This window comes from Pagrus pagrus (assembly GCF_965226575.1).
Source record: "Pagrus pagrus genome assembly, chromosome: 13".
Classification (NCBI taxonomy): Eukaryota; Metazoa; Chordata; class Actinopteri; order Spariformes; family Sparidae; genus Pagrus; species Pagrus pagrus.
Genome location: NC_140197.1, coordinates 15,039,297 through 15,060,477, shown reverse-complemented (window position 1 = coordinate 15,060,477; position 21,181 = coordinate 15,039,297). Strand labels below are relative to the sequence as shown.

Here is a 21,181-nt window from a genome sequence, read left to right as displayed (position 1 = left end):
AAAGTCCCTTTATTACAGGTCCTCTAGTTAAAATGTATGGGTTCTTCACTAATGCACGCTCACAATGCATTAATTAAACCACTGTCATATAAGTTTATACTCTTATTGTTTCTCTGATTCTGAGCCTCATTGTGAGCACTGTCTGTCCTTCTGCTCACAGGTGAATAGTATATAGTGAACTTCAGTGCTTGCTGGTCAATCATAAATGTTAGAGAAAGGATAATACAATGAAAGGTCTGTTTATCATGTGACATTGCAAAGGAAGTGAATAGTGTGAGTGGAAACACTGAGGTCCCTGAAAGATGTTTTCTATCTTGTAGGAATATTAGAGAAGGTTGCTAATTTGCAAAACAATTATATCAACTAATGAACAGATGCAACTCTCTTTGCTGACAAGTGAGCGAGTGAGTTTATTTGCAAACGGACAAACTGAGCAAGAAGAATTTCCACAACAACCACTTCAGCCAAGAACACACACACACAAAAAAAAATCATGATGGTAGCCAATGTAGACTTTATTTGATCCTTAGTTTTCCTTAGTAATTATCAATCATATTTTTAGACTTCAGATTAATTATTCTATGATATCATTTATATTCCCTTAGCCCACATGTCCAGTAAAGACCACAAGCTGCATGTAATTTCTTCGGCTACAATGAACCAGAAAGGCCTACACCTTTCTGCGGCCCATCTGTGAGGTGGAGGCTGGTGTGTGTAGGGAGGGATGAGAGAGGGAGAGATGATGGAGAGAGAGAGAAAGAGGACTGCGCGCGCTCGGGCAGGACAGGAGGGCGCGCGGGACATCAGCACACCGGCCGGGTCAAGAAGCTGCAAGGATGGAGATCCGACCAGACAGGTTTAAGGCGCAGGCGGGCAAAGCTCTGGGGAAAATTCACAGGTACATACCTATTTTAAATATCCCTGCTCCACCCCTGACTTTCCCCATTTTCACGCTGTTTGCTGGGGATAGTTTTGTTGTGCGGGACGCAGCAGTCCATCGTGCTGCGTGTTCCCATCCTCCGCCCTCCAACCAGTAACTCTGGTGGGGGAAAAAAGTTTGCTCGTTATTGATTTTATCTGGGAAAAGAGGCGACTGTCCGGTTTCAAAGCATTCAACATTATGTTGGCGCAAAAGTCCAGCTTTGCGCAGCGCACGGTGTTGCAGAAGTGGGTGGAAAAATGCTGAAAGTGACGCAAAAGACGTTTGGCTGTCATTTCACGGATAGTTCATTTTTGCGAAAGAAAACAAGCAAATTAAGACGGAAAGTACTAGAGAAGTCAATAATGAGGATGGTAATGGAAGAAGTGTGCAATGAACTCGCTACAGAGTGCATGTGAGACTAAAGAGAGGGTTTCTCGTTGGGATTTGATGCTTTATAGCGTACTTTTCTTATCAAAATCATGAATGATGCTGTTGCTCTTGTCAGATTTGGCCCAGCTTAAAGTCGATTGATATTGTAGTCTCAGGCGAGAAGAAACTGTGGTTACATAATGTTTCCGTGCGTTTCTGGCACGGAATCAGATGTAACCACTCATTATCTATCTATCTATCTATCTATCTATCTATCTATCTATCTATCTATCTGGATATCTATCAAGCTATCAAGTTACTATGAGATCTCAATTAAATTTACCAATTAAACAAGATGTTTGGGGGTTTTTTTTTTTTTTTTTTTTTTTACAACAAAATCAGCTGTAATCAGTTAGCTGGAAAGAGACAAGGCAACCAAAATAATAGTAATTGTCATTATTGTAATACAAAGTTGAAGCATTAGTCGATTAGTCATCAGCAGAATCTTAATAGGCAACTACTATTCATAACTGATCAATCTTTATTGTGTATTTCTTGCTTCTAGCTTCTCGGTTCAGACAGTTTCTTTCGTCTTAGGTGATAGAAATTTGAATGTCTTTGCTTTGTGGACTATGGGTCAGATAAAACAATTGGAAGATCTCATAATGAATTGTATGACTCTTTTTTCAATAGTTTTTTTTGTACCATTTTCTGAAATAATTGCAGTTTGTAGTAACAAAAGTATATCTGTATATCTGTATCACCTCTACAGCCTTTATATGATACACACAATGGCTCTTTGAGATGGTTCATGATTAAGCCGACCTTGACTAGTTCATGTACGTGCACAGTGTAATTTGACATATAAAGATTGATATACATCACTGTAGTACTTTATCACAAATGTGTTCAAATGCTGGATGCATGTACAATTGCATATCAATACAAAAGTTGAAGCACAGAATGGTGTGCTGACAATATTTCAGTATAAAAGAGAGATTAAAGACACCGATAGAACCTCATGCAATAACCATCGCTTTAAGCTTTCGCTCTCTCAGGATTTGAGGTAGCAACCAAACGTATAAATCCCGTCCTGAAATAGCCTGTTTTTCAGTCCAGCTGTCGAGCCACGCAAATCCCTAAACTCTCCCCTCCCACTCACTCCATCCCAGCCCATGTCACTTCCTCCAGCCGCTCCCTCCACCTCCTCCTCCTCCTCCATCCCTCCATCCGTCCATCCATTGAGACACCAGCACAGACAAGTTTCACCCTATCGGGATGTCCCAGATTAATGGACATGTAAATCTCAGGCTTTTTCTCTGTTCCTGGTCATGTGCCACGCATGTGCTTGGCCGCAGTTGATGCCATGAGAGATGTGATGTATCAGATTGGATCCAGATTGGTTTTGGTGGGCGTTTCCTCGGCTTAGCCAGTGAACTCTGGTTTTATGTGGTTGCAGTGTTAGGCACAAGCAATGGCTTTAATAGGAAAAATGAATAATTTGTTCAAATCTATGTGAAAAGTGTGTGTTTATAAAAGTGCGCGTATGTCAATATGATGCATCTTGCACACAGGACATCCCTGCACAGTGTGAGTAGATGTGTGTTTGTGTGCAATCTCACCACCTCTCAGACAAAATCCCTCCTGATGAAAGCAGCCAGGAGTTCATCTATTATTTAAACATTTTCTCCATCAGAATGCATCTCCTGTTTCTATATTAAACTCCACTAGGTAAGCATAAACTCAGCACTGTAAGGTCAAGTGCACTCTACATCTCTACTTTCACTATTTCTGTTTTTTAAGATCCTCAAATGAATGTCTGAATGTTATCTTTTAATCTCCTCGCGCCAAGGAGCTACTTCACAGCACTGCATTAAATACAATCATGCTACATCTGTCCTCTCACAACCGTTTTGAATGTGTGTAAAAGTTTCTAATACTATTCCTTTCTGCATCTCATAAAAATGCCACGTATATTAAATGAATTGGCTGTTTGTATCAGCAGGATTGCACGGCCAAAAAGGGCGAGCTTGTGTTTCACTACGCACAAGGCAATACAGAACATAATAAGTAATCCATTTTTAATCCATTTTACTTGCAGTGGAGGGCTGCATTTTCAGTTAGCTCACACGGTGGCCTAAAAAGTGATTTGAATAAAATAGTGGAATAGTAATGAGATTAACCTATGTTTAATTTTTTACCAATCAGAGTTTGGCAAAGTGCAATATCTGAAAACCCTTTGGCATCGTTTATATCATCGTATTCATTTCAATTTAAGAAGAATTGTGAAGCGTTGATTTATATATTGCACCACATCCTTGACATTAATACTTAAGAACGCCCAGAGACAGAGCAGCTTTGCCACTTGGCTTTGCTTCTCTGTGCATGTGTGCAATCAGAGGGGTTTCTTGATGAATAAGGGGGTTTGTATCACGTTTTTGGAAACCTGTGAAATGTAATATTACAGTTAACTTACCTTAGTCACTTTTGCACAATGTACTGTGGTCTAATAACCATAGGTAAATATTTTGATGTAAGTGTGATGTAAAGTCTTAAAAAATTGCTGATTCCAACTTCTTCAGTATGAATATTTCCTGCTTTCTTTACTCCTCTATGACAGTAAAATAATATCTTTGGGTTGCGGACCAAACAAGACATTTGAGGATGTTATCTTGGGCTTTTGGGAAACACTTATTGACATTTTCCACCATATTATTGACCTAACAAATAATCAATTAATTGAGAAAATAGTTGATAGATTAATCAACAATGACAAAAATCACTGGTTGCAGCCCTGATTGTGACAAAGGGCAATAATGTTAAAGCGATTTGACTGGTTGTGAAGCGTAAAGAAGACTACTGTGCTGGCAGTCATGTCATTGAGGCTGAAAACATCACACAGTGAGTCCGGGGAGCCACATTTCAGACACATCTGTTTGTGTTCTCTATCTTGATCTTTTGTCCGTCTGTCTATGCCAGTGTGTCACTCTCACTACCTGAATTGTTGTGCTGTATGCAGGTTTATTGCAGGGTCTGCACAGATGATGTATCTGTCAAGGGTTGTGTGATATAACCAGTAACTCATCCTGATATAGGTCATTTCATATCCTGATAACGATACATATCACAATATACATGTGACTCTCTCCATACAGTTTGACATGATTCTTGCGTAGGTGGTAAAAGAGGTTTTGTATTACTTAAGTTCTCTGGTCTTGGTTTTGGTCAGGTCTCTGGCCTTTTTTCAAACCCAAACCACATCCATGTGACGGTAGTAGCTCCTCTTTTAAATACGAGCTCCTCGTTTTGTCCTTCTCCTGTTCAGAATTATCCCATTTTGTGTCACCTTCCCTCTCCTCCATATTCGTTTGTGTTGCCTCAATGCAAATTTCCTGCCTGCATCAGTGTGTGAGAATGGAAAGCATTGTCGAATAGTGAAAAATATTGCTGTAAAGAGTGCAAACTTAGAACACAATAGAATATGAAATTATAGATGTTTTTCCATTGTCACACAATATATACCATCATATCGAAAGGCCCTAGATTTGCCAGAAACCAGCAGTTTGGAAAGTAAGTTACAACCGCTCGGTATTCTGAGTTGTTGGCAGCAATGCTGTTTGTATCCATGATGTCAGGATCGCTTCCACCCTCTGTATTCATGCTTTCTCTCTGCACTGTTGGGCACATAACAGAAGAAAATATGTTTTTTTCAAAATATATCTTCTGACCCAGCTCAGTCCATCATTACCTGTCTGGTAAATGCAGTAAGTGTGTGTGCGTGTGTGTGTGTGTGTTCACATGTAATCAGCACTTACTCAGTGATTGAGCCATACTATGTGAGTATTTAGATAATATGTCTATGAAGGTCACACGTGTGGGCATTTGAACATTGTGTGTGTCTGTGTGTGTATGTGTGTGTGTCCACAGGACAGAGAGAGAAAAAAATCGGTGTGACAGGATGGGGAGGAGGGAGTCTCCCTGGGTGACACAGTCCCACCGAGACCCAATCTGTTCACTTCAGGGAGAGTGAGAGGCTCGTGGAGGAAGGGGGAGACACCACTATTGAAATTACAAAAGAACTGCAGAAATTTCCGTTTGAAAATTAAAAATTCCTCAAGCTATTGTCCATATTTCGAAAACGCCTGACCAACACACGTGTAAATAAGAATGTGGTTAAATCATCTTTAGACAAGAGGACTAGAGTAAGAGGTCTGACATGAGGAACATGTTTCACACACAGCACAATGCAGGATCAATTCAGTACATGGATGTGGACAAATGATGCGCGTTATATAATATTTTCACTGTCAACCGCCCTCGCCGTCTCTCTTCCTCTCTATCATCCTCTTATGAGAGGATTACGCAGGACGCTCTGTGAATTGGTGAATTTAATATACATGGTAAGAAAGGTCCCAGGTCACCAGGCAGCACGTGAGAGTCACAGTGTTCTTCTGTCATAGCTGATATATTATTGCAAAATCACCAATTAAGCAAAATTGTAGATATTTTCTCACTATTTAAAAGCAAATGTTAAAAAAAAATGTATTGAGTAAATTGATCGTCACTCCTTTCACCTGAATATGAAAACAATAATAATGGTCTATAGGCTGTAAATACAAATACTATTTAAAAAGTTTTACATTATAGTTATATATTCCATGGTTTGTGGGAAAGTTGTGTTTGGAGGACATCAGGATTGCAGCAGTAAACCGGTTTCACGGTATACTCATATGTCATAATCATTGTGTTAAATCATAATAAAGCGTTTAACGGCGTTAAGGTGTTCTTTAAGGGTCAGTCAACACTGTGATACCGTGAAATGGCGATATTTTTCGAGACAGTTATCATACTCTGAAAATCTCATACCACTGCATCCCTATTTAGCACAGGGGTCAGGGGCTTCAGTAAGAGCTGAAGTGATTAGTTGATTATTCGAATGTTCAAGTAATCGATCAAGACAATTCATCAGCAACTATGTTAAAAATCACAGTTTTAATCATGTTTAAAGCAAAAATGCCAAAATATGTTTGTTACAGATTATCAAATGTGAGCTATATAAATACATTATCTTGAGTATATCTGTCACTGATTAATTGTTTAATCAGTAAAAAAGAGTTAACTCGTTGATTGGCTCTGTCAGATTGGCTTTGTACATTCAGCTTTTATGTTTTGGGTTGAACTTTGCTTCCTGTGCTCAGGTGAAAAGCATAAATATGAGCTCAGTTTGAGGTGTAAGTGATTCCTGAGTGTCCGCTGAGCCTGTTACTATTGTAATTATATTTCAGAGAGCCTGAGGTCACGGGACTCCTGCCTGCTCATTGCTCTCTCGCTCATTAATTGTTGCCAGCTGAGACCAATCAGGTCCTCACTATGCTAACAAGAGAAGCTACATCAGCTGAGTGGCTGTGAGCCTCACACAAAAGTAACTTCTTTTCTCTTTCTTTGCCTCATTTATCTCAAAGAACTAGGGATTTTTACGAACCAGAACAAAAGTACCAGTGAGTCCTTTTATCATGACATAAAAACATTAGAAGAGGGAGACACCCAGTTAGTCAGCTTTTTTCAGAGACTTACACACGCATTAGGGTGAGATTGCCCTTTAGTGGGAGGCATCTGTAATTAACGGTAATTTTTGCTGTGGGCTAGCCTCGTTAGCTGGTAGCGTATGTGTAGGTGTCAGGCTGCAATCTGTCGTGAGCTTTAATGAGGATCCTCCTGCACCCTTCACTAACTCTGAAGTAGGATACTGCGCTCCACTCAGGGGGCAAGTCAGCACATTTGTTCAGTACAGAGAGGACAGCAGTGTGAGCACGGCCGACTGACTTGACAGAAAAAATGTGTACACACCTTCCCTCCTTTTTGTCACGTCTGCTTTTTGATCAACTTATTGCTTTGATTTACAGAATTGGTAACAGTTTCATCTCTTTCTTTCTTGTGTTGCATGGTTTTGCACGTGTCCACGAGCCAGTGCACCTACTATCAAATAAATGTCACATGCTTGCATATGCTGTAGCTGAGACAATAATGAACACTGACTTTATATATTTTTATTACCTGTAAATCTTCCATGAATACAAAAGTACCGAGGCACTTACGTATATGTTATCTCCTAAATTGCTTTATTTCTTAAGAAACCCTACATATGGGGGTAATAAATGTTCATGGGGGCATTATCTAGTGTGCAGACTCTGTTTTTGTATTTTTGACCTTTCAGTCTTCAGTCCAGCACCGAGTATGCACTTCTGTAAACTTTTTGCATGTAAATTTTCCATCTAATTCTATAACATAGTTTCAGTGTAAAGGGTCAAATTTAATGCATAGATTTTCTATGACGTTGAGTCAATGTGTATAAATTGAATATCTAGATGTGTGATTTTTTAGAGGAGACAGAATAAACCCTTTTCAGAGCTGACATTTTGACTTGTCAAAGCAGGAAAAGCCCCGGTGGAGTTTCTACAATTAATTATGGCTACATTCCATTTAGGTGAACTGCTTCTAGGGCTCTGGTACTGTGCATGCTCACTCACTGACATGACTTACTGGGACTCTTAATAGAATGGAGCCATCGTTAATGTTATTGGTCATACCTGGGCTATTCCTGCTTTAAAAAGTCAAAATGTCTGCAGTGAAAAAGGTCTATAACCAATTTGAAATGCACTACTTTTATGTATAATATTTCAGTAATTAAAACTTGAAAAATACTATGTTCATGCAGAAGTATCCCCTAACTTTAATATGTAATTTATTATGTAAAATATGGTATATATATATATAATGGAATAAACTCTTTGCCTACTTAGAAAGCTAAAATGTATTTGTATTAGCTGGGACATTTTTATAACATAAAATAGCGTTAATGTTAAGTGAAAGCAGCCTTATTTACAAAAGGACTAAAAACAAACTGAATCAAAGGGCAGCATGAACTCAACAGTGTGTGTCGTGATATAGGGAGCTGCATGCTAAACCACGCCCGGCGTTAGTCTGTCCTTCCATATTCATTTCCGGAAGTAAATCATTTTTGTAATCCTAATCTGAATGTTGTGACAGATTAAGAGAGAGAGAGAGAGTGAGAGAGAGAGAGAGAGACGGAGGGGAGACAGCCTCTCTAATCTCTTACAATGTTGCTTAGCAAAGTATTACTCTCCTCTTGTCCATTGTGTTTTACTTGATGAGTAGAATATATATCATGATGCATCGAGGTTTAATTGATGCATCATTAAACTGGCATATCTTTTATCTTGTTTTGTTTATTGACAGATTGCACGGATGTATAAAGAGATTATGCAGAGTCTGTTGTGTGGAAATGGGGGAGGGAGTGAAATCCACATGCATAGCTAAGAAATGAAACAACTGGATGGATGAGACTGTAGCTCTATGCAGAGATGCAGAGAGAAAGGCGAACAGATAGATAGATAGTGACAGATTATGGTGTAAAAGCTGGACTGAATTATTTATCCACCCAAAAACACATCAATAATTAACCAGTGTCAGACTCTGACTTGTCTTTTGGCGTGCGTGAATAAGTGATCTCGGAGGTTCAGTGTGCTGCAAAGAGAGATGAAATGTCTTGAATGGTTGCTTGAAAAAACAGCGCAGTGTTAAATGCAGTAAACACTAGTTTTTAGTAACATATTAAAGCTCAAATTTGAAACAACTTTGGAAAAATGCAACCATCCTTTCATCACATGGAACAAATCCTTGTGATGATTGTGCCTGTTTCTGAGCATAATTCTCCAGCTCACTGACTAACTGGATCAGCCCAATGGAAAGCGGGCGGCTGACACACCACTGTGCTTCACTGTGAACTCCAACCTGCCCCAAAACACACACACACAGGATAAAACATATATACACCAGAAAGTGTGGCAGTTTGGGCAATTGAACAGGAGGAAAATGTCGTATGCTTGCGTGTGAGTGTTTAATAGCGGGGGGTGTTGTTGAGAGTATGGAGGTTATAATACACAGATGGCCGCTCTCCTGACTTCTCTGTTTGACTCCTATGGAAAAAGTGGCACTCGCCATTTGACAAAATGGTCTTGCACAAACAGCCTAAAATAACAACAATTTTTGGTCTCTTTCAAGACAAACTGATAATAACTAAAATAGTTCCTTGGTTGACATTTGGCTGTAAATGTTTCTGCTTTTCTACAAAACTTTTCAGTTAATAGACATATGGACACAATATGCATAAAAACTCAAAGTTTGCTTTTGAAAGATAAAAATGTATCCCTTTCTTTGCTGAAATTATCTTATCTACTTAAATTATTTTTATCTATTTGTGCACCCACACACCATTTGAAGTACCTTAAAGACACAAGCCTGTCCATTCAGTCATATGATGTGATTAGATGTCTGTCTCCTGAGAGAGTGGACATCTTGAACAGCACCAGTATGGCAGCAGGTCCCAGGCGTCCTAAAGAAGCGGTCACCGGGGGAATGTGCTGTGGTGGCTAACTCTGCTCCTCGGCTAGTGACAGCTGCTTCCACACACTGGGACACGCTGAGTCAGACACAACCCCAACATGGCGCATGTTGTCTGCATGGAGGTGTGCGTGTGTGTGTGTGTGTGTGTGTGCGTGTGTGTGTGTCAAATTCTGCAGTAAAAAGACATGCACCATGCACAAAGAGCTGATAAATACTCCTTGCCACAGCCTGAAAATAACACGGTTTTCAAAGATGTTTGCAGACCACCGTGTTTCCCGCATTTCAAGCTTTTATATACATACAGATTTATTTTTAAAGCGTCAGTGGCTCACCTGAACAGCAAATGTCCCTCGTACTCCCAGGAAATTTGAGCCACCGTCTCCATGTTATATAAGTTTTTTGTCCCTCGTGGAGGTGTCACCTGACTGTCACCTCTCCCCTTTTCCCGCTTTTTCATGGCAAATACCTCTCTGTGTCTTTTTTTCCCCAAGAGTTTCCCACTTTGTAGGCTACTGGCAAGAGGCAATAGTCCCACAGTTTCAGAACTCAAACAAATGAACCCACCAAAACAGTCTTTGTTTGTCTTTCCACAATCACCTCTGTTTTGTTCTAAATAAACCCTAAATTCACTGAGTACAATATGAAATCATTCCGGCTTTACACACAGTTTCCATGCACCTGCTGCTGATGCCCAACTTCCTCCCGCTCCTCTGCCATTGCATATGCCTCTCCTATTTCCATCTGCCATGTCTTCTCATCCCTGAAGTCATATTCCTGATAAGAGCCGCTGTAAATCACCTCTGTACTGTATCCCCTGTCTTCAAACTGACCTCTGTTGGTCTCAGAGGTTGTGTTCAGTCCCAGTCTGGTGTCCAGCTGTGTATACTGGGAGCCCAGATCAGCTAAGCCCCTTTGCTTGCAGTGATTGCCCGCGTGATCTGAGGTTGCGGTCCAAGCACACCCCTGTCAACTAATACGGCCACTAGCTCTACTGCTAACTGAGCTTACTTCCGAACAGCAGCTAGTCGCTACAGCCAAAACTAACTACAGCAAGGAGTATAGTGAGCAGCAGTTAGCATTTATGCTGCTACCTATAATTTTGGAACTACCTTCGAATTCTGGCCATATCCAACAAATTATACCTATAAATGAGCAGGTATTGCCCCCAAACTTTTTGCATGTATCAACAAATTATAAATGACAACAACTAGAATTATGTCCCTCTTGCACATCATCCGAATCAGGCAGTGTAAAGAGTCAATATTTTAAAGATGCATGATAACTTCACAGTCAACCTGTTACACCGTGTTTGCAGAGGCTGGCTCGTAGTTCTCCCTTCCTGCACGGTCTCTCAGTCTCTCCATCTGCTCTTAGGCTGATCGAGAAGCGGCAGCCCAATGGAGAAACCATTGAGTTATCGGCGGAGGGTCGTCCTGAGCTGGTGGAGGAGAAGGAGCTGCCGGTGGTTGACTGTACCTGCTTCGGCTTGCCGAGGCGGTACATCATCGCTATCCTGTCTGGCCTGGGATTCTGTATTTCTTTTGGCATCCGGTGCAACCTGGGTGTGGCCATAGTAAGCATGGTCAATGACCACACTGTCTACAAAGGCAACAAGGAAGTACTTGTGGTAAGTGGCAAAACAAAAATCAAAGCTTTTGGACTCACCTTCATTTTTTTCAGTCTGTCTTTGATAGAGATGTTTGCATTGGTAGACAAGTCTCACATTTGTTTGTGTTTCTCTATGATCTGCTTTATCTCTGCTCAGGAGTTGAATGATGCCAAGATTTTTCTAAAGGAAAGAAAGGAATGACAGATAAACACTGATCTCAGGCCATGTGTACTTACGTAACATGATTGATAAAATGTAAGCATATGCAGTACATTTGGGAACTGCAAAACGTTTTTGTAATCGATTACTATACTATACAATCTAAGAGTGCATCAAAACAAAATGAGTTGGGTCATGGTTTGACTACGTTTAACAACTGCATCTTTGAACAGAAGTTCTGATTACAGTTATCATCTATGTTTTGAATTTAAGTTTAACTGATATATCTTCTTTTCTCCAGGCTGCACAGTTCACCTGGGACCCTGAGACAGTGGGGATGATCCATGGCTCCTTCTTCTGGGGCTACATCATCACACAGATCCCAGGAGGCTTTATATGTCAAAAATTTGCAGCCAACAGGTGAATATCTTCACATTTACTACAACTTCTCCAATATGGGCATAGCTGTAATCTGGTCTACTTTTAATTGGTTGATTGATTGAACAATTGGGTAATTGTGCTGTGTTTGAAAAAAGTAGACTTGGCATTTGTTTCTTCTTCTTCTTTGCTGCTGTCTTTGCAGTTGAATATTCAATCTGAGGCAGCTTGTTTGTCTTTTTCGTGTTTAAGAGTGTTTGGCTTTGCCATAGTGGCCACATCCACCCTCAACATGCTGATTCCATCTGCTGCTCGCTGCCATTACAGCTGCGTCATACTTGTCAGAATATGCCAAGGCCTTGTTGAGGTAAAGCATGCGTCCATGTACACAGACTTTGTAAGACTTTTCCTACTTGCTTGAGAGTGTTTCCCTGAATGTACCCCTTGTGTCCTTCAGGGTGTATCATACCCAGCCTGCCATGGGATCTGGGCCAAGTGGGCGCCGCCTCTTGAGAGAAGTCGATTAGCCACAACAGCCTTTTGTGGTAAGGTTTCACACCTTACTGAAATTTTTATCAGCAGAAACCTTGTGAAACAAGCTCTGTAGGTTTTGCCGATGGAGCCTCTCGAGGTTCTGGATGTACTGCACATACGGATTGCCATTACCACCAAATATGTATCAGACATTTTGAGAAATTGTTATTTGATTATAAGGAAAAATATGTCTGTTGCCTCCTAAGGATCCTATGCAGGAGCAGTGGTGGCCATGCCTTTAGCTGGGATACTGGTGCAATACACTGGGTGGCCTTCAGTATTCTACGTCTATGGTTAGTATTCTTATATTCAAATATGTGTTTGCTTACTGCAGAGTTTGCCCAGCCGAGTCATGTATTAAGGGTCCAGTGTCTAGGATTTAGGGGCAGAAATGGAATATAATATCCATAATTATGTTTTCATGAGTGTATAGTCATCTTAGACCGTGAGCCTTTAATATCTACAGAGTGAGCGTGTCCACCATGTTGCACCACCATGTTTTTACAGTAGCCCAGAACAGACACACCGAAACTTGGCTCTGGAGAGGGCCTTTTGTCTTTTGTTGTTTGTTTGTTTTTTTGTAGGGGAAGGTGAAACGAGGGGTGTTCAGTTGGTTGAAATCCGCAACCTTTAATTCAAACACTAGCACTCCTCAGTTCAAATGCAAAAAAAAAATCCTGATCTATTAACTGTTTGTTTGGTGTGTTTCTATTACTCACAATCAAGAATGAATGGAGATTTGGTGTAAAATCTGTATCAGGTGCTCAGGTATACATTATTTTTTGCTAAGCTTTCTTGTGTCACCAGCGTGCCCTGAAACCCACATTTTTTCCAGCTTAATGCTCATGTTGTGAAAGTTAAAAAAGTTGAGTTTCACAACATTTGCTGGGGGGGGGAGTCTGAGTAGCTACTTCTCATTTTCTCTCTTCCTCTCTCCCTTCTGCACACTTGAACTCTTTCTAGTACTCTTTCTTTACTGTACTCACATCTGTGTGTTTTGTTTTCTTCCTCTTCCTCTCCCAGGCAGCTTTGGGATATTCTGGTATTTGTTCTGGATTCTGGTGTCGTATGAGAGTCCCGCAGCCCATCCCACCATCACACCAGAGGAGAGAAAGTACATTGAAGATGCAATTGGAGAGTCTGCTTCCTTTCTTAATCCTCTCCATGTATGGTTCTGTATGATATTCATGTGTAGCGTATCAATATTCAGCCTAGACACAAACACAGTTACTGTGGATGTATTGGATCCTAGTAATATCTCATTCCTTTTGTTGGCAGAAATTTAAAACCCCATGGAGACATTTTTTCACCTCCATGCCGGTCTATGCCATCATTGTGGCCAACTTCTGCAGGAGCTGGACCTTCTACCTGCTACTCATCAGTCAGCCAGCCTACTTTGAAGAAGTCTTTGGCTTTGAGATCAGCAAGGTGAGGTTCGATTATGTATATAGCTACACAGACATAAGTTTGAGTTTTTTAGAAATTGCCATGTAGTCTTACAATTGGCATATGAACACAGCTACATTCATCTGCTGTATCAAACTGCGACTTCACTTGAGATTAAGGTTTCATCTGGAGCTAGGGGAAATTCTGGTATTTTTCTACCTGGGGCTGTTGTGACTATGGGTCAGAGTAACTTTGCACTAATCACCTCAAGCATTTTTAACTGTTTTATGTAAAATGTAACTTTACTTTGGGAACTTAGGCTTGTATTTTGCAAATCCTTACAACAGAGTTGAAAAATGCAATGTTATTTTTACTACACCTTAAGTCACAACTTACCATTCATAATTAAACTATCAACAGAGTTCCAGACTCATCTCTACAAAGCACCTGCAAGTGACATTTAGGTTTGGGAAACTACTGTAACCTTATTATATACTCTATTTTTTCTTTTGTGCATGTGGAAATTATCTACTTTAAAGTGTTTGATTAAAAACCAAGACTGCTAATAAGAGTCTGAGGGGTCACATGACAAAGCCATAGGTATCTTTGGAGATATTTTGCTAGACACCCACAGCTCTACAAACTATTTCTCCTCCTCTTTTCTTTGATATTATTGATTTTATGTCCTCATTCAGATCACATTATCTCAGTTCACTTCAAAGGAGCACTAATCAACGTAAACATTGAAAAATATCCAGATCGATGTGCTAGTATCAAAAAATGTAACTTGGAAGTCAGGACAAATTTGAACTGCGATAGGTGATTTACAATCTTTTTCCGACTCCCATTGTCTCTAATACTTTCGTGATGAAAACACTGTTCTCGTGTCGCTTTCTCTCACTCACATATACATTCTCTCTCCTCTTTCAGGTGGGCATGGTGTCAGCTTTGCCCCATCTGGTGATGACAATCATCGTGCCCATTGGAGGCCAGTTGGCAGACTACCTGAGAACACACAACCTGATGTCCACCACCAACGTCAGGAAGCTCATGAACTGTGGAGGTGAGCGTGTCAAACAGTAAAGGGTGACAGTTGGAGGAAGGTGAGGAGGGATAAAGAAAAGAGGGAAAAAGAAAGCTCAAGACAGTTCATACTGAGTGTGCATAAGAATTTCTCAAATATATGACAGAAAATGTATGAAAAAAAACACCTACTGCTTGAGTAGAGAAATAGACCATGAATGTTTTGTGATGCTACAGAAATAAATAGTGCATTCACTGTAAAAGACAAACTATTGACTAAACTCAATGAAATATAAATTCACTATGGGTTTAAGAGAAAATCACCACAAAAGATGAAAGAAACATCTCCAGGTCTTAAAGTAAACTTGACATCTGTCTGGACAAAGTGAGTCTAATAATGAAGTAACTTTAAACAGACATCTAGAAACACACAAATCAATAAGCCAAACTGTCTTCATCTTGTCATTGAAATGCAGCAGCTGCTAGTATTCGAATCCTATTAATATTTTAGCACAGCTTACATGTTGGATCACTGTTTCTTCTGCCTATGCATAAACACATGCACCATGCTTGCACCATTGCTTGTTGAGACAGCGTTTATAGCTATGGACAGTGATAGTGTTTGATGTGTTTTTTGTCTGGACATGTTTCAGGTTTTGGGATGGAGGCCACTCTCCTGCTGGTTGTGGGATACTCTCACTCAAAAGGTGTTGCTATTTCCTTTTTGGTCCTTGCTGTGGGTTTCAGTGGATTTGCTATCTCAGGTAAGAGATGTTATAAACATGTTTGCTTTAAGCGGATCTCCTGTTCAACAGTGTTAAGAGATATTTTAGGAAATCTGTCTATTCACTGTCTTGCAGAGGATTATGAGAAGATTGATTCCACTCCCATATCTGTCTGTTCAGCCAGAAGCTAGTTAGCTTAGGTAAGACTGACAACATGGGAAAGCACCCAGTCAGTCAGTGTACCTAGCCAAGAAAGAGTCCAGGAAAAGACCAAACAGTTAGTTTTACACTTTGCCATGCTAGCTGTTCCCCCCTCTGTTTCCAGTCTTTATGCTAAGCTAAGCTAACCAGCTGTTGGCTTTAGCAACATACAGTGCCAATACAAAGTATTCAGCCCCTTTGATGTTTTCCCCTTTTATTGCTTTTATAGATGGAATCATGGTCAATGTACAAAAAATGTACAAAACAAAAAACAATTTAATGTCAAAGTGAAAACAAAGGTCTACAAAGTAATGTCAATTAATTAAAAATATAAAATGTAAATAAGTATTCACCCCGTTCAAGTTAGTATTTAGTAGATGCACCTTTGGCCTCAATCACAGCACTGAGTCTGCACACAGTCCATATTCTGAATCTGTACCTTTAAACGAGCCGTCTGGACTTCTGTATGGTTGTGATGTCGCAGCACAGTCACAGCCCTCAGCAATGAGCCCAGCTCAGCAGTGGTTGCAAAAACGCCAGCAGAGCTGATGCAGAAACAATGGCCTGTTCCTGCTCAGGCCTGTGAGAGCTGACCAATCAGAGCAGACTGGGCTTTTCTAAAGGGGAGCCTTAAAGAGACAGGCACTAAATCAGACCTGTATGACAGAGGGTGAATAGAGGTGCTGCAGCAATGGATAGCATGAGGAAAATAATGTGTTTTTTAAACATTAAAGCATGTAAACATTCTCTAGTTGACACCCATAAGTATGAACCTGGAAATAAGCTTAATACAGTACCTTTGACACTGATGAGGGATGACTTGGCCTCATGATGATCAAAATTGCAACAGTATATCAATTCCCCAATTGATTTCCCTTAACTCTGTTGTCGTGTGAAATCTCAGGGTTCAATGTCAATCACTTGGATATTGCTCCTCGATATGCCAGCATACTCATGGGCATCTCAAACGGGGTGGGAACATTATCTGGAATGGTGTGTCCTCTCATAGTGGGAGCCATGACCAAACACAAGGTAAACACCATTTACTTGTATTGACTTTATAATCCTGTGTTTAAAGTTTCAAAGTGTAAATATTTAATGGGAAAGGAGAACGTACTCTTGATGTTTCATACCTTTTTACATATTTCAGACACGCGAGGAGTGGCAGGGAGTCTTCCTCATAGCTTCCCTCGTTCATTATGGAGGAGTGATTTTTTATGGTATGACTTCACTTTGAAATATAGTATTTTGTAAAGCATGTGCAGAAGACCCCAGTCTAAACATTGATCATATTTTTTTTCTCACAAGGACTCTTTGCATCAGGAGAAAAGCAGGCATGGGCGGACATAGAGGACACCAGTGAGGAGAAGTGCGGTATCATCGATGAGGATGAACTGGCCAATGAGACAGAGGAGATGTACCGCGGAGGCGGGCAGTATGGGGCAATGAGCCAACCGGTCGTTGGTTCCAACGGAGGAGGGGCCGGAGGAGGAGGAGCCGGAGCTGGATGGGTGTCGGACTGGGATAAGTCTGAGGAGTATGTGCAGCCACCTGGATACAACTCATACATGTATGGGGGAGAAGAGGAGAGGGAGCTGACATAGAAGATTGACATCATACAAGTTTTTAAAAAACAACATAAAGAAAAGAGGAAGAATGTTTTGGGGAAAGGGATTGTAAGAGAGTCACTGCTATACTGACTGGACCTGCTGTGTGCTTTTGTGCAATATTTACAGTTGCACATATCAAAAGTATGGATCTAATCCATTTCATTGTCACACCTGTGTACGTGAGTGTGTGTTTGTGTGTGTACATGTGTGCGTGTGTGTAGGTATGTGCATGCTGGCGTTAGAGCGGTTCATGTACACAAACACATACAGTATTCATCTGCAAAAACTGAGCTCATCTCCCAGACTTCCTTCCTGGTCCTGAGCTCATTGTGATTGGTCAGGAGTTCTGTTTCCACGACATCACTGAGGAGATTCTCTGTGTGTGTGTGTGTGTGTGTGTGTGTGTGTGACTTTTTGCCTGTACAGCAACTCTCTCAAGCCACTGGCATTGTGTTGTATTTAAAGTTTTATGTGTAATCCACACATTTACTTATTTGCTGGGAAGGCACCTTTAGGTCCTCAGTTTTGAAACATAAAACTCTAAAGCTTACAACACTGTCCGAATTACTAAATACAACATGTGATGTCACAACTGTACATTGCTCACACTCATCTGTCAAGAGTATATTACACACAAGGCTCTCAAACATAACAGAAATCATATCAGTTCAGCAATAAAATAATGCACAAACTAAACGCAGCCATGTCCAGGCATTGGTGATGCATCCAGTTGTTTTCCTCTGCCACTGAAACATTATGTTTCTGAAGCATGCATAGTTCTAGTATGCTTGTATGTGGTAGATAACATGGGTTCATTTATTAAGTCATGTTTTAAACTACTTTCAAACTATTCAGTCAAAGAGGAAAAAGGTGCTTACATGTTGTATCAGTCTGTGTTTGTGTGTGTGTAAAGCTGTTAAAGCTTGTGTTACAACAGGCTCCCCTTAATGTGTGTGTGTGTATGTGTGTGTTTGAATGTGCAAAGGTGTGTGTATGAGCTTGTGCACAAAGCTGCATGTGGTGTCTAGCTGAATCTCACCTGGGTCTGACCTAACTAGGTCACGTCGTCCATGGGTCATGGGTCACATGAGTAATCGTGCAGCATTTGTGACTTTCCATTTGGTGTGTGCGCCCCCATTAGAGAGGTGGCCCAGAATGACAAGTAGAGTGTAATGGTTGCTTAACCAGCGAGCAACAACAGTTATAATATTCCCAGGCATCACAGCACGTGCTGCCTCTGCTTCTGCCTTTTTTCTGTGTCTCTGTGGCTGCCTCACCCTCTGTCCTCCTCCCTGCATTTAACAGGACGTTCACTGACTTCTCCTCTCTGTCCGTGCTGTCTTTAGTACCTTCATGTCAGTCATGTTTGAATTGGTGGGCCAGAGCTTTTCAGATGTCTATGTGTGTGTGTTTGTGTGACAGTGAGTGTGTCGTTGTGTTGGGTGCAGGTGCTAAAACATTGTGCGGTGAGCATGTTTTAATGAACACAGCAGTGCAGTACCCCGCCATCCCTCTCTTCCTTTTACACACAAACACACAGGATGATAATTTAATGCAAGCATAGTCAAGTGCACCATGCACAGTGTGCAGAGGGAGTGGTGGCACACTATTTGGTATTTACATGGCTGCAATGGGTGCACGGCTGTGTGATGATCATGGAAATCAGGTGGGATCAGCAAAAATCTATTATCATGCATTAATAGAGGGTGTGTTGAGATTTTATAACAATCATGGCCAATCACATCAGCTCCTCTAATGTCCTTTAAAAGAAGTACCCTCTCCATCTTGATGCATTGACAGCTGGGTAATGGAGTGGAGAGTCCAGAGGTGCTTCTCCTGAGAGAGTACTAGCACTCTCATACAGGAGAGGAGCTGTCATATTGTACAAGCTGCACAGTTTAGCTCTTTGCGCCTGTGCATACAATAGATAGAGCCAACATACTCTTATCTGTCGACATGAATCAACATGTGCATGCAAGCACACACACGCACACACACACAAACTCAACTTTGTGCGTGTACTCACAGGTCATGTCAACACACCGTAATGTTTTGAAATTTAAAAGAACATTTGCAGAAAGCTCTTCTCCAGATCTATAATCTATTTTAACTTATCGAGGGTCTGAGATTTGAGCTCACTTTTGCAAGAGAAAAATACACTGCTGGAATGTCAAAAATAATTTAATTGATTGAAATGAGGGTCTAATGGTAAAATGTGTCGGTATGTCAATAAATGATTTTGAAATGTGATTTAGGCATATTACAATTTTCTTTCGAGTGAAATGTCTATAAGACACGAATGATTATTCCTGTGAACGATTTCATTTTTAAGTGTTGTATCGGTGTATTTTTAATCAAGTTTCTCTTTGTCTCAGTTTATGGCTGTTCCAATGTTGTCCTCCTCCTTCTTGATGAAATGTATGGTGGGAATCAGTGTAAAAAAAAAAGAGGAAATGATCATATTTAAAAATGCAAAATATAGAAAAATATTCTATGTATAAAAGATGTATATGTGAGATTTCCTTGTGTATAATAAAATTTAAGCAATTTAAGATGGTGTCACTATTTCAGCACAATCATGTCAGCAGGATTTATCACCTACAGCATCATGACGAAGTAAATTGGTGTTGTTGGGGTTTATTTTTTATTTTTTTCCCCCCCTCATTACATTGCAATGTCAGTGCTCTGTCTTTCTCTCAGGACAGATGGATGCAGGATTATCTCCGTGATTTTAGGCAAAGATTAGATAGGAGAGCAGATGCACTCAGTGGGAGAGTGAGGGAGAAACATGGACGTCACAGACAAGGGAAGTGTGGATGACGGACCAGAGGGTGGGGCGTGTGTGTGTCCAGCGCAGTGCAACTGCAACTACACCTTTAAAAAGCTCTTGACTTCGATATTCAACTTTAAAAAAAAACAAACATTATTAGTGACACCTTTTTAATAATTATGATTTTTATGATATGAGTCAATTTTCTGGCTAAAAGAATCTCTAATTTGAGTGATGTCAATAATATAACTCAGTTGCTCAGGGGTCTTAGATATAGTCCTTTTGTATGATCCTCTAGCCATATTTATTTTATAATAATGTATGTTAGTTCATTTTTTACCTCTTAAATTGTGTCTTTATTTTGAAAGGATTCCCTCTCAGGTCTTCACACGATCATATCTGCACTGGCGCTTCCTTGACGAATATAATGTAGTGCTGCAGCTCCTCATTGTGACCACTAGATGGCAGTAAACACTCATGATTCTACATACTCGTTAGGCTTAAACTGCCCTGACTCTGGTATGAACATAAATTGGCCCTCACATTGTTATTGAAGCTGCTCTTACAGATTACAGCTGTTTCAAATAATGCAGTTATCACTATGACTAATATTAATTTTGTAATTTCGCAATAATAATACTCATACAAAATTGACTGTATCTCTAGAAAGGTAAAATGGTCACACAAAAAAAAAGGTTATTAGAACAGCTCCAAAATAATACAATCACTACCTATGTTAAATGTAATTGTCTTATTTATATTTATATTATCTTATAGTTGACTGTATTCTTATTAATAAAGACTTTACTGATTAAATGTATTATGCTACATTAGTCACAAATTAAATACTGTATCGTAGTTTCGCGCTGTGGCCACTGGCCGGCAGTGAACACGCATGAAATCTATGCTCTCACGTAAACTCCACGTAGCGTAAAGGCAGAAACCACGTATACCACACTAGTACTTCCGGTGAACACTATAAAAATAAAAGAAAAATATTTAGACGACACCGGCCGAAACATTTGAAAAGATTGTATTAACTGCAGAACTGTTAACTCGTTAATTCAATGT

General features: G+C 40.3%; 1 protein-coding gene across 1 annotated transcript; it reads left to right on the top strand.

Moving 5' to 3' along the window:
• The first annotated feature begins 766 nt into the window (after positions 1-766).
• slc17a7a (solute carrier family 17 member 7a) lies at positions 767-19,892 on the top strand. Its single transcript, XM_084370508.1, has 13 exons — positions 767-898; positions 11,090-11,342; positions 11,785-11,903; positions 12,114-12,228; positions 12,319-12,406; positions 12,602-12,688; positions 13,419-13,561; positions 13,674-13,823; positions 14,712-14,844; positions 15,458-15,568; positions 16,635-16,762; positions 16,881-16,950; positions 17,039-19,892. Exons 1-13 carry the CDS (start codon positions 837-839, stop codon positions 17,332-17,334), a joined length of 1,755 nt encoding a protein of 584 aa, XP_084226634.1. The 5' UTR covers positions 767-836; the 3' UTR covers positions 17,335-19,892.
• The last annotated feature ends 1,289 nt before the right edge of the window (positions 19,893-21,181 follow it).

Bases quoted from the DNA above. Each gene is read 5' to 3' on its own strand.
- slc17a7a (XM_084370508.1), top strand. From the start codon at position 837: ATGGAGATCCGACCAGACAGGTTTAAGGCGCAGGCGGGCAAAGCTCTG. The intron at 15,569-16,634 runs GTAAGAGATGTT...GTGAAATCTCAG, and splicing joins CAGTGGATTTGCTATCTCAG to GGTTCAATGTCAATCACTTG. The intron at 16,951-17,038 runs GTATGACTTCAC...TTTTCTCACAAG, and splicing joins TGGAGGAGTGATTTTTTATG to GACTCTTTGCATCAGGAGAA.